Source organism: Vitis vinifera, chromosome 9 (genome assembly GCF_030704535.1).
Source record: "Vitis vinifera cultivar Pinot Noir 40024 chromosome 9, ASM3070453v1".
Lineage (NCBI taxonomy): Eukaryota > Viridiplantae > Streptophyta > Magnoliopsida > Vitales > Vitaceae > Vitis > Vitis vinifera.
This window is the reverse complement of record NC_081813.1, coordinates 2,931,876-2,949,239: the sequence shown is the minus strand read 5'-3', so window position 1 is coordinate 2,949,239 and position 17,364 is coordinate 2,931,876. Positions and strand designations below refer to the sequence as shown.

General features: G+C 34.7%; 2 protein-coding genes across 3 annotated transcripts; both read right to left on the bottom strand.

Annotated features, from left to right (window-relative positions):
• Nucleotides 1-101: 101 nt before the first annotated feature.
• LOC100259973 (mitochondrial-processing peptidase subunit alpha) lies at nucleotides 102-5,595 on the bottom strand. Of its 2 annotated transcripts, XM_002283390.4 has the most exons (13): nucleotides 5,355-5,595; nucleotides 3,974-4,216; nucleotides 3,531-3,827; nucleotides 2,947-3,114; nucleotides 2,621-2,788; nucleotides 2,448-2,528; nucleotides 2,208-2,274; nucleotides 1,925-2,022; nucleotides 1,129-1,201; nucleotides 948-1,018; nucleotides 793-842; nucleotides 520-632; nucleotides 102-434 (listed from the first exon to the last, which is right to left on the bottom strand). In XM_002283390.4, exons 1-13 carry the CDS (start codon nucleotides 5,391-5,393, stop codon nucleotides 382-384), a joined length of 1,521 nt encoding a protein of 506 aa, XP_002283426.1. In that variant the 5' UTR covers nucleotides 5,394-5,595; the 3' UTR covers nucleotides 102-381. The 2 variants fall into 2 exon arrangements, with proteins under 2 accessions (XP_002283426.1, XP_059595458.1); XM_059739475.1 differs by having other exon boundaries at nucleotides 102-632.
• A 768-nt stretch (nucleotides 5,596-6,363) lies between these two features.
• LOC100258398 (uncharacterized) lies at nucleotides 6,364-16,708 on the bottom strand. Its single transcript, XM_002277602.4, has 15 exons — nucleotides 15,926-16,708; nucleotides 15,305-15,360; nucleotides 14,974-15,032; nucleotides 14,811-14,882; nucleotides 13,916-13,999; nucleotides 13,698-13,805; nucleotides 13,197-13,259; nucleotides 12,315-12,395; nucleotides 11,277-11,342; nucleotides 10,296-10,451; nucleotides 9,611-9,688; nucleotides 7,973-8,011; nucleotides 7,670-7,752; nucleotides 7,280-7,352; nucleotides 6,364-6,665 (listed from the first exon to the last, which is right to left on the bottom strand). The coding sequence occupies exons 1-15, from the start codon at nucleotides 16,630-16,632 to the stop codon at nucleotides 6,501-6,503; spliced, it is 1,890 nt and encodes a 629-aa protein (XP_002277638.2). The 5' UTR covers nucleotides 16,633-16,708; the 3' UTR covers nucleotides 6,364-6,500.
• Nucleotides 16,709-17,364: the final 656 nt, after the last annotated feature.

Here is a 17,364-nt window from a genome sequence, read left to right as displayed (position 1 = left end):
AACCAAACAAACTCTTATGCATTTTAAAATTATTTCAATTTTTTTTTCTTCTCTATTTTCTTTTCCTCGTATTTTTCCTCAAGTTTTCTGAAAGCCAAACATAACATTAAATTATGTATAAATAATTTAACCAGATGGAGGACACAATCCCAGTTCGTATGTTTTATTTCTGACTTTCATTGGAAAAAAAAAAATTGTCAGCAAAATTTTCCCATGACTGAATCACGGAAATGAATTCTTTATCCATAATTCCTGGAGTGACCTCCTGCACATGAGAACGAAAATTCCCAGAAAAAAACCATTGAATGAGATCGTTAATGTGGAGAGGGCTCTATGCAGGCATATCTCCGATGATTAAGACCGGACGAACTTCGACGTTTCTCACTTTGCGTGGAACTTGCGGTTGACTGATTCATAGCTGGGAACATGGATAACTGCAACAAAAGAGGGGAGAGATTTCTCAAGATTCAATTCCGGTGAAATCATAGAAGGGTTCATTGGTGGAAAGAGGGAGATTACCGTCGCCATATGATGCCATTGTAAGAGGTGAAGAAATGATCCTCTGGGCAATGGTGGTGATATCCTTCAAAGTGATTTCATCTACTGCCTTCAAGAAATGCTCCAAAGGCTTCCTGAGAAAATAACATGACACACTTCTGCTGTAAACATAAGGGCTTTGATTCATCCCATGAAGGTGCTTTTTGGTTTAGAATCGAGTGTTTCTTTCTGGTGTTTCTGCTTTGCACTACCATTAATTTACTTTGGTTTCAGATGGCATCTTGAAAGAATTACCTCTCTCCATATGTCAATATCTGTCTCCCTATATCTTCCGATGCAATCATCTACAACAAACAAGTGTAAGCCATAACAAAAGAAAACTCAGCAAAGACCAAACCCAAAGGGGGTGCAGGTTGGGGTGGTGGGGAAAGAGAGAGAGAGAAGCATACTCTTGATTCCAGATTCATCAGAACGGCAGATTTAGTTGCCTCTTTGGCACGAGTAAGCTGTACCTGGTCAACTGTCAGCGCAGGGTAAAGAAAAAACATATGATAGAATTAATACCTGCAGTTACTGCAGGGATATAGCTCGAGAAAAAACCAAACCATATGAGAGAGATAAGCAATGAACCTTGTCCAGGTGAAGCAATTGAAAGTAGTTCTCCTGCAGCAATATCAACTGCTTTTGCCACAAAATCGGAGCCCTAATTCCATAAGGTGCGTAAGCTCAAGCTTAGACGGTTGTGACAGTAAAAAAAATATATATGAATCTAATCAAAATTAAGTCCATCATACCTCCATCAAATATTAAAATTATTTCTAAAGAAGCACAAAAATTCCAGAACAGAAGGAAGCAAATATGCAATTTCAGAAGATAAAGATGATTGATTAAATTTTCCCATGAAATGGTGGAGGTAAGAAGTGATTATCTATCAGGACTAAATGCTTATGTGTAGTTCAACTCTGAAATGCATAGGAGAGAAACACGTAAACCATTAACAAGAACAAATGGTAGAAATACTTGAGGACAATGCACCCGTTATGTACTTCCAGTGCACTTTGCTGAGGTGTTTTTTGTTCCTATATACATATATTGTGAGTTTATCAAAAAAACTTTACACAAGAAAAGTAATAAGAATCATATGCAATGAGGACATTAAAAAGGGGGGAAATATAAACCTAAGCGGGATAAGAAAAGTAACAGGGGGGAAATATAAACCTAAGTGGGATAAGAAAATAAAAACCTAAATGGGGAAAAAAATCAAATAGGTGAAGCACAGGTTCACTACAACTATGAGATACTACAGCTGCTCTATATGCCAACCACAAACAAATCACCATTCAACACACAACCTAAATGGACAGTAGAACAACAAAATGTAAGCCATGTTGATCAAGGTAATTTAAGGCTTTAGGGGGTGCCTTACAGTGCTAGCATAAATGCCAAAAATTCCAGTATTGTTGAAGATATTGTTGAATGCAGAGAAAGATTGAAGCTGTTGATACTCATTCAAGACACGAAGATCTGTGTTCAAAATGGGTTAAACAAACGAGTTAAACTTAGCAGAAATTTAGAAATATATACTCAGTCAACATTAATGCAACAACACAGGAATCCAAGCAGCTATAAAGTCCAACAATAATAAATAACCATAACCCAAATGATCAAGGTAAGCTACAAGAAAACCAGTAGCCATATGTAAAACTTACATAGTCGTGAGTGCATTCCTTTTCCAGGGCCCCCCGCAGAGAATGAGCCACCTCCTCCCATAAGCATCTGCGGGACTATCACATTTCTTAATGCAAAAAAGGAAAACATGGTGGATGAATGAAAAGAGGGAATATGAATATATATATATATATATATATATATATATATATAGAGAGAGAGAGAGAGAGAGAGAGAGAGATAGCAGAATCTCTTTAAGAAGAAAAGATCAAATGCAGCACCTGAAGAACAGTCAAAGTGATAGCTTCTTTCTCATTATGCCAACCACCAGGCACTTCAAATGCAAGAGCGAGATGGGTGATCTGTACTCAAAACGAATTAAACAGATGAGAAACAAAATCAACAGATCAATCAGACATGAAACCACTAGATGTGAACAATTAGAGATACACACCCCTGAATCAGCCTGACAACGATAATCCCCTCCAACATAAACAGATTTTGGCTCTTCTGGACGGGGCACACTGGGAAGATAAGAAACAAGTGGCTCTGCAATGGACAAAAACTCTTCATGTTCAACTCCAGAAGCCGCAAGGACCATCCTAGGAGCAGTGTAATTCTCCTGAAATAAAGACAGAAAAAGGAATTCAGAGAACACACGCAAAAAGAGGAAACCAAAAGGAAAATGAAAAACAAAGAAACATGAAATGAAAGACTGAGAAGATTGAGCAAAAAAAATTAATTCTGTATGCAGTATTTATAAGTTTTTCTTTGTCTTACCGCAACAAATTCCTCCAAAATGGTGCTATTCAATCTGTTTATAGCAGATTCAGGAGCCAATAGAGGATTTGCCAGGGCACCAGAATAACCAGCAGAGTGAATTGCCTCCAAAAGTAATCCTTGAGGATTGTTGGAAAGTTCTCCAAGCTCTGCTTTCACCTTTTGAAGCTGTACAAACATATAGTTTACCATATACATTTGGAATACTGACACAAAGTGGGAAAGAAGAAACTGGAACAAAAAATATTATGAGCAATGGACCCAAAAAAACAGTCCATATCTGTAAAATATGTGAACCTCACAATGTGAAGCACAGGTTTCAATCAAGTGTCCAATAGGTCAAATGCCGATTGGCAACAGTGGGAAACTTTAACATGTCAGAAAAACAGTAAGATTTTTTCCCCGTAATAGATAAGAAATAAAAGTAGAATGCAGATGAAAGAGAAACAGATCAAAAAATGGCCTAAGTGGAAAATAAATAAATAAATCAAGAAAAAATAACCATCAGGTTCCTTATAAAAGGATAAAAGTACATCTTTTACTTTAATGTAAAGATGGTAAATTTGAGAATTCAAGAGATTTACCTGTTCATTGACTTCCCAATCCAAGAACACAGGGTTCCTCACACAGTCAACAAGCAATTCGACCATTTCAGGGACATAAGTCTTTAGAGCATCAAAAGTGTACCCCATCTGTTCCCGAGAGGCCGAGGCTGTCACATTACCTCCAATTGCCTCCACTTCCCTCACAACACGCAAATGACTTCGGTTGGTAGTGCTCTTAAACGCCATCCGTTCCAGCAAGTGGGTGGCCCCAAATGACAGTGGTGTCTCATAGATTGACCCACAATCAACATAAAACCCTATAGAGGCTGCAGGATTCTGATTAACCAACCAACTATAACTGGATTAAAACAAGGGACAAAGAATAATAGTAGAGATAAGGATAATAATAGCACAAGTTAGAAATGCCAAATGACTTAATAAGAATGACAAAGTTTAGAAGGGTTGTGACATTGAAGACATACAGGTGATGTCTCTGATGCTATTTTGACGCCATTAGAGAGAGTTGTTATCTTGGTCTTGCTTGGTTCAACATAATCAGGTAGTGGAGGTGGGAGGGAAACACCTGCAAGTGGAAGATTCAAAGGAGAAAGAGAAGAAGACTTTTCCCCTGTTAGCCAGCTGAACAAACTCGGAGAAGAAGATGATCTCACAGTAACTGCACTTGAACTTGCAAATCTGGCTGCTCTCCAATTTCCTCCACGGCCCTATTCATGGAATTTCAGAATGGAAGGTATCAATTCTCTATTTTTCAGACTTAGCACAGAGAGTACAAACAATAAATAAAAAAATTAATGTTCGACTAATGACTCCTGTTTATACCGCTACATAAAATGATATATGGAACAATCATGGATGCAAATGTAATTAATAAAAATATTTTCAACAGACCACACATCATTGAAAACAAAACATTCTGTTTCTCTGTGGAGTGGGGAGGGGCGGGGAAACAAAAACAATATTCGACTTCAAAATGGTGTATGAGGTACTCCCAAACATAAATTAATGCTCTGTTTGCATGCTGGGGAGCTGTTCCAAGAGGAATGAAAACACAGAAAGAGAACAATTAAATGAATCATAACTAATACAAGGAAACATTACCAGCATTACAAAGTAATCCAAATTATAAAATATGACAAAAAAACACACACCCAAGTTGTTAGCATGAGCTCCCTATCAATTTCGTTTTCAAACAGGTTAGAATCCAGACCCACCCCGGAAAAGGAAAAATAAATCAATATATCAATCATCCAAGTAGGCATCAGAAAATTATCCAACAAAGCTACTACCAATAACACATCTAATTCACATTTTGGAGAAAATGATTGCCGATTCAAGGCTCTCTATTGGTTTGCAAACAAAACAAAAAAGAAATAGAAGACGCCATTTTTTAAAAATTTTGATTCCATTTTTAAAAATCGCGACCCTGAAACCTCCACAGAGTTGACCCCAACACAGCTCTTTGCCTCATCTCATCATTCTTCATTTCTCGGAATCCAAGAGAAAACAAAACATAAAGTCCACAAAACTTAACCATTTGCTTTCCCAACGCTCACGGTAATAAACAGAGATCAAAAGATCGACGATTAAATAGAAATGCATCAATCCGACCAGAAAATCAAGCACAGAAGTTCATACAAGATCAAATCAGTAAAAAAAATAAACAAATAACTCCGTCCCGTTTGATCTCTGAGAAAATGTAAGAAAAGAAAATCACATCAACTGCATTGATCTTTTCATTTCTCATAACATCCAAAGGTTTTCATTTTGTTCTCTTTATTTTCTCAGCAGGCAAACAGAAACACGAGGTGATCAGGGTTTCTGATGAACAAAGTTGCCACTAACCTTGAGAGCCCTGAGTCGTGAAGCTGCGGTTCTGTACATGGTTGAGTCAGTCGCAGCGAAACCCTAGAAAGTTTTGGTATTGAAGAAGGTAAAATGTTCTGCCTCCTCTGTCTGGGATCTTCTCCAGTGAAAATGCCTTCATAAACTTCCGGCTTTCACTGTGATTTTGCCACGTCGGAATCTAAAAAAGTGGACCCCAAACTTTTCACTTGATTTACCACGTCAGATCTTTGAAGAGTGGACCCCAGTCACTCGATCGGAGAATCGGAGATGAGCGTCGGAGAACTAAAGAAAGGGGGAATTGGAAAATGTTTTAAAATAAAATATTTATAAAAAAACAAAATCACAAAATATTTAAAAATAAATTTTACATATAATATTTTATTTTTAATTATTCTTCATATTTCTCTTATTATTATTTTTTTTCAAAAATAGAAAAATCGCCCCCTATTTCTAGAATAATTAACAAATAAGCCCTAAAAACTTCATTTTCAAATAATATTCCTAAAAAGTGCTTATTTTTTTCCCTTGAAGAATATTCCACCTTTATTTATTTTAAAATTTTAAATACATTTTCTAAGTATTAAAAAATGCTCCTAACCTTCACAAATATATATATAATTTATCTAAAAAAATTAAATTGAATTAAAGAAAAAAATGCTCCTAATATTTTTTTTTTTAATTTAAAAGTTACTCGAGCTTTCTATTTTACCTGAGGTTATGTTAGATTCCCTAGAAATACTAATAAAAGAAAAAAAATATTAAAATAAATAATTTTTTCATATTTGATTTCACATTATTTAATCTTTACATTAAAAATTTAAAATAAGTAAAATAATATATAAAATAATTTATTAATTTTCAATTTAATTTTTATTTTTTTATTTTTTCTTTCTTTTTTTCTTTTTCTCTATTTTTTTTCTCTTGACTAGAATTTCCGAGTACGGAACATAACCTAAATAAAAAAAGAAAATGATAAAAAGAGGAATCAAAATAATTAATCATTGTCGGGGCAAGAGGCAATTAAATTAAAAGTAGAAAATTAACATTTTTACACCTTTGATCATACCAAAAATAAAATTATATAAATATGATAGAAAGGTAACCAAAAAAGGTCAAAATGATATTCAGCTTTTCTTTTACGCCTCAGACAAAAACTGTGTTGATAACCTCTTTCATATTCCTGCAGCCCACAATCTCAATGTTCATATCCTCAAGAGTTGGTAGAGATTTTTCAGCTGCTTTTGGGACTATGCATTTTTTGTATCCCAGTTTCGCTACTGTGTTCACCCTTTTCTCCATTCTGGGTACCTGCAGAAGATGAAAATGATCGGCAACAGCCTCTTTCTTAAAAAATATATTACATTGAAGGCGAAAGATTTTCTGCATTAAGCAGCATTAAGAACTGGGAAGATGAGCAAAACACAGAGGATGATGCAGATAAAGCATACAATTCCCCATGTCGGTTTTGGAAGGAACGGTGTTGAATACCATTGAAGGCTGTAAACAAGCTGTGTTTGAAGGAGCTCTAATTGGGTCAATCATAATAAAGGTTTAGGTTCAATTTTGCTCAGCCTCCTTCAAGTTTTGGGGCAATCAGGCTTACTTGGCATGTAGTGAATTTGGTCGGTGAGACTGGCTAGGCAAAGGGCCGGCTCGGCCTCATTGTAGGTACATGCAAATACATGTGTAGATGATGCAAGTTATGCTTAAGAGAGGAGCTTCAGGAGACCAAATTCATAAGCTTTGCTTGTGAGGATTTCATGGACTGAGATGAAAGTCACCCTTTCAAAAGATTTATTTACTATCTGATTCTCTAAACAGTGCACAAGCTTCCAAAAGCCAGTAAGGGAATCGAGGCAAAGGTACTGCAAAACTAGTTCACTTCTTAAAATCAGTTCAGTAATGAGAGAAAATATGCATACCGTGCGAAGCTCACCACCAAGGCCGATTTCTCCAATGAATGCAATGCCATTGGGAATAGGAAACTCCAAGAAGCTGAAGAAAACAAAGTTCAGTTCATTGATTTATAACGACAAAGAATAGTGAATTTGACATTGGAGGGGATAAAAGAAGGAAGAGATGAAAGAAAAGAAACTGGAGCAGATTATTAAGTTCAATAAGAAAATACAATTTTCTGTAACTAGCCCAGACAATTTTGTTACACCCCATGTAATATTTATCGAACTCCAAAACTATGGAAGGGAAAAGACATTGAGAACAAACATAACATTAGCCTATATTTAGCATGTAGATAAAAGTTATAACCAATTGATAACAGTAGATGATGTGAAATTAAATGATAGAGCACATGCCTGCTGCAAATTGCAGCTGCTACAGCAAGATCCCCAGCGGTCTCTGCCAGTGTCACGCCACTTACGACATTTAAAAAGATGCCCTGTGGTAAGAAACGGTACAAGGAAACCACTTTAAATTGAGGAGTGTAACCAATGATATGAGCAGGCGATTAAAATAATTATAGTAACCATCTTGATAGTCAGTTGAATCAATGGTATAACATACATGAAAGGTCAGTAAGAGGTGGAGTTAAAAATATATTTATGGTCATTACTGATCATTCTTACTAAAGGCTAAATAATGAGGAAATGTTAATTTACATTGTCTTGGAGCTTTAGACCAGCTTGCTTCATGAGAACCTAACAGATAAAGAGATTAAAGGGTCAGTTCTTACATCATCTTTAAGGAATACAAAAGTATCAGCAGCTGCGAAACACAATGTCACCTCAAAGATTTCAACAAAAAAGAAGATACATGATGGAAAAACCAAAACAAAAACTGAAATAATTAAGTGAAGATGGGGTTAACCTCTATTTGGCTGCTAGGAAATCTGAGGAAAAGACAAAAAAGATAATAATCTGAATATTAAGTCCAATATTGAAAAATGGCCTTTTCATTGAAACAAATTGCTGGAAAGCTACTCATTGCGCAGCTGCTTCATTTTCTCTGTTTTTTCCATCTCTGTGTTGGAGGGTGAACATTTGAACATAAGCCCCTTTTTTTAAAGAGAATAGTTCTCCAGACACTTGTCCTGTCTAGAGAAAGAGAACTGGTGTTCCATTAATGAGTTTACTTCATGTAGTCTTTGATAGTTGCTTATTTTGGTTTGTTTGTGGTTTTTAGGCCATTTAAGTTCACACTAGAATAACCATTATGGACTCATATTATGAAACAATGGGCTTTTAGTTTGTCTCACTCATAGACCTTTCAGCCATTACTTGGCACCCATTAGGCTATCTGCACACCTTCAAGCCATTCAGGAGGACAAGTTATATCATTACAACTTGAATCACAGTGGTGGCTCTTTCGAGCCATTTGAGAGAGGTAAGGCCATTATGGCCATCACCACTAGGCTCCTTGCAATCATTCAAACTATATTTCCCACCTTGGGTGAAGAAATCTCCTATTCTACTGATAATCAAAGCTCCAAAATTGTGATTACACGTTTCTCAAGTGAAGCTTATAAAACTTGTGGTTCTCTTGTGACAATGACATCACCTGACCTCATGATATGAACTCAAGCCAGCTTAAGGAAAATTCAACATGCATATGAGAAATTGTAGATCTATGGAAAAGTGATAAGAACATTCCGCTTGTGAAGGTACCTTTGGAAATTCTAGAAAATAAACAGCAGCTTTTCTTCTGATTTTCAAATGCATGAGAAAAAAGATATATCATATATTTATTCTAAATACAAAAATGTATCCATCCCTCTATATGGACAATGTCATTTCTATTATGCTACATATTTAATTTCACACTTAAATAAGTGTGCAAGTGAATGTTTGAAGCTTTGGATACTTCCACATGCACCCAAAATTTGCACCTGCTAGACATAAGTGCTTTCCTGGCCCACTTTATGCTTCTATATATCCAAAAGGCCAAGCTACATATGATCAGCTAACCTTATTTAGATTTATAATCTAAAAGAATGCTGGATTAATATTCTCATGTGCTAAATCAGTCACAAGGTTATCTTTAAGTTGTTGTAGTTATGTGCATTAAGCAAAACCCATGCACTGACAAAGTGGAACAAAGACTATCAGGTTAATTAACAATGACGAATTGATTACTACAGTAATAGTAGGAAACAAATATAGCAAAGAATGTAACAGCATGGTTATATTATTCCCTGATATCTACAGAAATTTGTTGAATTTAGACTGAAAAGAGAGAAGTAAAAGGACCACCTAGCATGAATGCAAAAGGTATTGTAAAATATTTAAACAATTACTCACCGCAATAATCATGTCAGCTCTGCTCGCTGGAACCCCATTAACTTGCCTTGCAACTGTTGATCCAGATAGACATAATGCCTACATAGAGATTATGGAAGTCATTCAAACAAGATTTGTTGGAGAAAAATGGACTGATGAGAACCAATGCTTGACAATCCTTTTGATAGGCAAATAAGATTACACACACACACATATATATAAATATGAAAAGCTCTTCCCTTACAAACAGTTCAGAAGAAATATTGAAGCCCAAAAGGCCTCTAAATATGATTATGTTGTTCTCTCTGCACAAACAAATCCTGAAGAAAAGAAATGCATCAATTTGTCAAACTCAAAAGCTCTAAATCAATGAGAGCTTAACTAGCAATTTGATGCCTGTTAATGAGTTTTTTATATTAGTGGTGGAACTCAGGGTACTTCGAAAGCATCATGATGCACCAAATTTTTATGCCATATTTGCTAGAAAGGAAATTATATATCTAACTCTGGCATCACTAGTCTGCAGACAAGCAAAGAAAACCAGAACTTTCCAAAACAATTAAAAATAGATCATTAATCTGATTGCAAAGCGCAGGTTATCTTCAACATAATACCATTCCTATATGGATTAGAAAACAATTTCATTCGACTCATTCAGTTGGCAATGACCATTTGTATTATGGGAAAAAAAAAATAGAAGTACCACCTGAATTTCCAGAAGAAAAGATCGAGATCCATCCATAATTACAGCAACCGCAAGTCCAGTTAAAATCTCTGAATCTGAGTTCTGCTCACTTAAGAACAGCTCACTGGGGTTTGAAACAACTTGCAGTCCCAATTGTGTCATTTCAAACACTCCAAGCTGACAGAAAGAAGTAATCTATCATCAATAAAAACAATAGAGTATATATATTCCTGATTGTCATATTCATCATGGGTTAAGAAAAATAATAGAGTCCAATTATGTATATCCTACATTTTTGGTTTTGGATACACTTCCCATATCAAATCCAACAAAATACAAGGACGGTTGTATAATTTTTCCCATGAATGACCCAAAAACGAAAAGGAAAGAAAGAAGGAAAAAAGAAAAGGACCTGCTTGCTCCATTTTCTATGTTCTAAAACACATTTGGGTTAAAAAGGTAGCAGATAACATTGAAAGTGGAGAACCCAAATATTCTTTGCTTATAATTTTTATTTGCCTTGTTGTTTAATAACTAACAGCAAAACTAGCACAAGTACTTGGCATGGAGCATATTTGAGCTAATTATAAGCTTTAAATAAGAAGAGAGATGAAAATTTTTCAGGGGAAAGAATTACCATAAACTCCTTTTCAACAAAGAAATTCAAATTCCCATTCCCATAGGGTTTAACTAGGTTGACAAGATAAAACAAAATTAACAAAGATGGAAAATTGTTTCCCAGAATGCTGGAGACATTAGCAATACCAAATTCTGAAATTAAAGGTTCAGTAATCACAAAACTTGGAAGAAAAAACAGTTAACTTGGAAGAAAATTTTTTTTTCCTTTTTTTTTAGGCATAGGAATTTATACTAAAGGCCCCTAACAAAAGATGGGGTGCAGTCCACATACACAAGAGGTATGCAAAGAGCCCATAAGAGCACACATGAACATGGCTGAATGCTAAAGATTAATAAAATATATGGCACTAATATAATTAATACCTCATCAGTGGACCCAAACCGATTCTTCACAGACCGAAGCAATCGATGAGATGAGTGCTTCTCCCCCTGTGGGGCAATATAAAATATGAGGTACATAGAAATAAGCTTAGGAATTTCGAATTAAACCAATCAAACTACCCACTAAATCAGGCATATAAAATGTGATATGGTAAATAAAGCGCATCAAGAAAATTAAATAAACTTCAAAAGATGGTCTAAGATTAAAAGAACGGAAACATCATCTTTCTTGTTTTTTTCCCCTCATTGTGGTTATTATGGTTCCAGTTATTATTATTGCTCTTGTCAATGTTTTCAGTAAGTCCCAAGTTCTTCCACGAGAGTGATTTCAGAAATATTCAGTATTATGACAAAGATGATCAACTGCATGCAGAGCATAGACAGCAGGATCTCAGCTTTCAAATACAAACCAAATCCTAGATGCATCCCAAGCCACAGGATCTCATGATCATGATATCTCCAACTGATGTATTAACTTGAAAGCATCTAGGATAAAAATCTACAGGGAGTAGACAAAAACTTAGGGTATGTTTGGTAACTGTTTTCAAAAGCTGTTTTTTCTTCTTCAAAAGAAAAAACAGGAAAACACATTTAGAGACCAGAAAATGGAAAATAATTTTCTATTCTTAAAACGGAAAATAGTTTTTTGTTCTTAAAACAGAAAACAGGTTGTTCACAGAAAACGTCTTTTAATTGTTTTCACTTGTTTTATGAAGGTTGTTTTAAAAAAAAAATTACACAAATATGAATAATGATTAAAAATAAAATACCACATATAAAAGTTATTTTTCAAATATATTTATAAATATAGAATACAAGTTAAAAACACTTCAAGTTCCCAAACAAACATTTATTCTACAAAACATCAAAGAACTGCATTCAAAAACTATTCTTAAAAATAGTTTTCAAATCAATTACCAAACAAGACTTTAAATGGTAACAAAGAAAGGTAGCCTATAATTTAACCAAGTACCAGATTTAGCAACTATCCAAGAAAAGATAATACAACAAAATACCAACTTCCATATATAAAACAACATCAACAATGTGCTCCAAGACACGAGGCCCAGCTATGTCCCCAGATTTTGTCACATGTCCAATCTGAAATACACAAAAACAAGAGCAAGGGTAGCTACATTCAGACCAAGAGAGAGAGATAGAGAGAGGAGCAACAACAAAATAAAAAATAACAATATTCAGAAAATAATCAGAAGGACTTGTCTAGTAGCATTTAAGTCACTATTAATCAATATTGTTAAAAAGAAGAAAAAGCAAAGAGAAGTTCTAAAAATTGGAGAAAAAGCAAAGGCTTTCCATTTATTGACATGAAAAAAAAAATGCTGAAAAATAAAACTATTTCATCCACTCTACCCTGAAATCAATTCTTTTCAACAGCAAGAGTAGAAACGTGCAATTACATGGCCCACACTTCCACATCCAATTTAGAAAAGGCATCTAAAGGTCAATCCTTTTGAATTCAAACCTCCTTTGTTCTAAGTATCATATCCAAATTTGTCTCCCTCCTACAAATGCATTGTTGGAAAATCTAAATTTCAGGCTTCCTCACAATAAACCTCAGCCTACAAATACAAGCTAAAACTTTCACCATGATTTTATACAAACTTCCCAAAAAACTTAAAGAGCACAGCTACATAATATTTACTGCCCCTCTATTTTCTAGGATCAATGAAACAAATTAAGCATTCAAACCCTTATGAAAACAACATCTCCCTCTAAACTCCAGCCATCTGGAGCAATGAAATGTTAACAACCAGAAAAGGGCTAGAAGGTAGTCTAGCAGGATAATGCATGCTCAACCATATTCCAATCTGAGTTATGAGTTCAAAACAGTTGAAAAAAGGAAATAGGATGTTGACCAGGCCCCAGGTATCATATACTAACCAAAAACACAGGGATGTTAGTCTTCTTAGCAAAACGCAGCAAGGCTGATGTGCATTCTTTCACCTGTCAAAAATCAAGGCAATGTTAGCACACACTATAGTCCTGAAAGTACCATATAGTATCATCTCTACAGACATTTGATACTTTCTGATTTCACTGTGGAACTAGAGTTCAGGTCCTCAAACTAGAAAAGAGTATCTTTAAAAAGAAAAAAGCAAAAGAGAATGGAAACAAAAAACGTGCCTTCTTACAAAGCAAACCTTTTGGATACATAACAACATAAAACAGGGAAGGCACAATAAAATGAATCCCACACAGAATTAAATTAAAAGCAAGAGGACCTAGAAACATTCATAAAGCAAATAAATGTCATTTTAAGAATAAGAAAGCTTTAGCACTCTATCATCCCAAAAGGAGCAAAACAAGCAGCCTATGTCAAGCATCCTGAGCTAATCTGATTTCCCACTTTAAATAAGTGGTAAAGAGTTTATAAAACTTGACCTGAGAGAGACCTCCTGCACTTCCGATGACTCCTTTCAAATATACAGTTTGAATGGAATCAACAACTAGAGCCCTGGGGGAAAGAAGATGAACTTGTCCCAATATGTCCTAAAAGAAAGAAAAAACATCAATCATATTAGGCTCCATAAGCAATATCACAAATATAAACCAAAAAGAAAAAAGGAGAGAAAAATTAGCATATTTCCACAACCATGTACCTCAATATCAGTACTTGAATATAAGAAAAGCTCTTCTGTGTCAATCCTCATGCGGTCAGCTCTATTTCCAATTTGTTCGACACTCTGCCATGGAGAAGATGACAAGGTGATTTGATTGCATGTTAAGTTAAAGATTTATGGTTGTTTACATGACAAATTACTAAAAATGAAAAATAAAACTAATTTATATTTCAAAATATCTATAGCCATACTCCTTGTATAAAATGGAGTTGTCGCCAAAACCTCCAAATTGTTAATCAGGAAAAAAACACATTGAAGTAATTTCATAAAATAAAGGCATCATGAAAAACTCCAAACCCCTCAACATTCTTCATGTCCTAAAATCACTTAGTAAGTATTATTGAAAACATTCACAATTGAAATAATAAAGGAACAAAATCATAGAAAAGTTTCAAATGCCATTAAAGAATGAAAACTTTTCATTGTCATGTGCTGCTCAATGGCCCTTACTACAAAGCTTCATTAGGATCGTGAAAAGTTAAGGAGAGGATGAGGAAAAGAAAATAAGGAGGAAAAAGGAGACAGAAAATATGAAGGAAGATGAAAAAATAAATTCAAGTTCAGCAAATTTTTTCCCTCATATCTCCCCAAATTTGTTTCTTTATTGGAAGTATGAAGAATTTGAAAATATATGTCTTCAAATAATATTCATTATAATTTATTTTCCTGTGTAATTTTCATGGCAAACTAAACAAGAGAATTTGAGATTCCTTCCATTTTTTTTTCTCCCTACTAGTTTCAGAGATTCAAATAGAGCATAAGAAACAAACAATGACATAAAATAAGATGACAAACAAAAATTAGATGGCAGGTCAACGAGGATATGAAGAAAGCATAGCTTTATGAACAAGTATCTGGCACAAGAAACGCTAACCTCTTCACCAGATACATACACAACTGGACTTGATCCACCAATATCATGCCCTTCAGCTATTATTGCAGCAATCTTCCAGTTCAAATTAAGATTTGGTAACAACAGAGAATTAATACAGAGGAGAGGATTACAATTGAATAAAAATATAAAATCTATATTTTACCTGTAACAACAGTGTACTCTTGCCAGCACCAGGATCACCCCCAACCAAAACCAAAGAACCTACAAACCCAGAAAGATCCACATTTAAAATAAGTTTTGAACTATTCAGCATACTAGAATAGCAGAGTAGGATTTCTAATACTTGGGCAGAGGCATTATAGCCAAATATTTTTTTAAGCATAGGATGATTTATATACAGCATGCAGCATGGTTTTCACACATAAACAGCCCAAAAGTGTCCAAACTACATGAAAATCATTCAATAGTAAAATTTATATGAAAAATCAGACATACATCAACACATATAGTATAACTAGAAAAACAGGACCAACCTGGTACAAGACCACCACCAAGAACCCTAGCAACTTCATATCCAAAGGGCCCATGCCTGATATCAAACAAACTAATATTAACTTTCTGCACAGCATCAGAGGAAAGATGATGTGAAAAAATGACCAACAATTTGATTGTCAATGATGAAACACTTCAGTAAAACTGATTTCTTTGTGGAGACAACTTAGCTGCAATCATTCAGTGAGTGATAGGCAGTTCCCTCGGTTACTCTGTTGTTTATATGCCATTTTCATCCCCCAAATTTTGTTCCTAATTGATTTTTACTCAAGCCATAGATAGTTTCCAAACAAACAAGAATTCCCATAGATATTAAAAACAACTAAACCTAATCCTTCATCTGGTTTCTTTGCAAAAAGAGACTAAAAATCTTTGAATCTTACAGGTTCCATTACTTGAGAACACAGAAAATGAAATATATTCATTTGACGAAATCTAATACAGCCATCTGCATTAGCTGGGTCAGCTTTCCACATCAACAAAACCAAAATAAATAAAATCCTAACACTCAAAATCTTATTTTCTTCTCTTTTCTTTTTATCCGTCTCCTCAGCAACTAAACTTAAGGCACCAAATTAAAAACCAAAAGAGGAAGAACTCACAAGGGAATCCTCCAATTCATCTGATTAATCCCCCGGTTCACATCCGTCAATCTCAAAGGTTGCACCTCAGTGGGCTGCTGGGGTAACCACGATCGAACCACATTATCTGACACCTCGAACCCGCTCACCCTCGAGCCACCATTGCCGCTTTCCCCTGCTGAAAACTGCTTCATTGTACCCACTTTGTTGCACTCCCTACACGCCCCCCACCACTGCCCATCCGAATACCCACAGTCCGAACACACCCAGCAAACCTTGCTCTTCCCCTTCTTCCTACCCCTCACAACACCGCCATCGCTCGAAGCTAGCCCATACCTACCACCGAATCTCGCCTTCTCCACACTCCCAAAACCCTTATTTACCGAAACCTCGCTCCTTTCAGCTCCACTTCTCGACCCAGATTCTTGTCGGTCACTGTACTGACTGCCTTCCGTATTGAACACGGTCCAAGTTCTACGTCTGCTTGAATTGGTTTCTGTATCAGGTGAACTTGAACCGATCCCGATACTCGGAGAATCGGCGTCAAGGCTCGTTGATTCTTCGCTGCGGCGGTGGTTGGTGCAACGGAAATGGCGGGAAAATTTAGGGTTTTGGAGAGATTGGAAGGAGATGAGAGGAGAGAGAGAAATGGGTATGTGTTTTTTTGGATTGAAAAGGTGTTTTTGGGTGTAGAATGTTCTGAGAGCTCGCATATCTGAGATTTGCATGAGACAGGAGAGAGGGGTTTTTCTAGGGCTTCAGTTGAAAGTATGAAAAAACCCGGGAAGGGAGGGACGAGGAACATTGTTTTTAAAATTAATGGTTATTTGATTAAAAGTTCCTCCTTTTTTTTTTTTCCTGAGAAAAACATCTTTATTATTTTTTTATAAAAATAACTCTTTTTTAAATTACATAAAACAACAAAAAAATATTTATTTTAAAAATAAATTATTTTTCAAGATAAAAATATAAAAAATAATTTATTTTAAACATAAATGACCTTAATTATTTCAAGTATTTATAATATATTTTAAAAAAAATTATTTTTTTTATAAACATAAATAGGTGTTATTCATTATATTTTGATATCAATTACCAATGAGTTATTTGAAAACATAAACATGGGTCAAAATAATTATCAAATTTTAAAAATAACAAATTTATTTTTAATTTTGTTGAGAAATTGCCATAAAAATATTCAAAGAGAAAACAAAAATGTTAAGAAAAATAAATTTTTCGTATTTAATTATACTATGACGCATATTAATGAAAATCAAATATGATTAAAATTAATTAAAAACTTATATATTTTTAAATTATTTAATTTTTATATTAAAGAGTTAAAATTAAAAAAAATTATAATAAATATATAAAATAAATTTATTGACTTTAAACCTATTTTTTATTTTTCTTTCACTTTTCCATTCCTTCTATTTTTTCTCTATTTTCTTTTCCTCTTA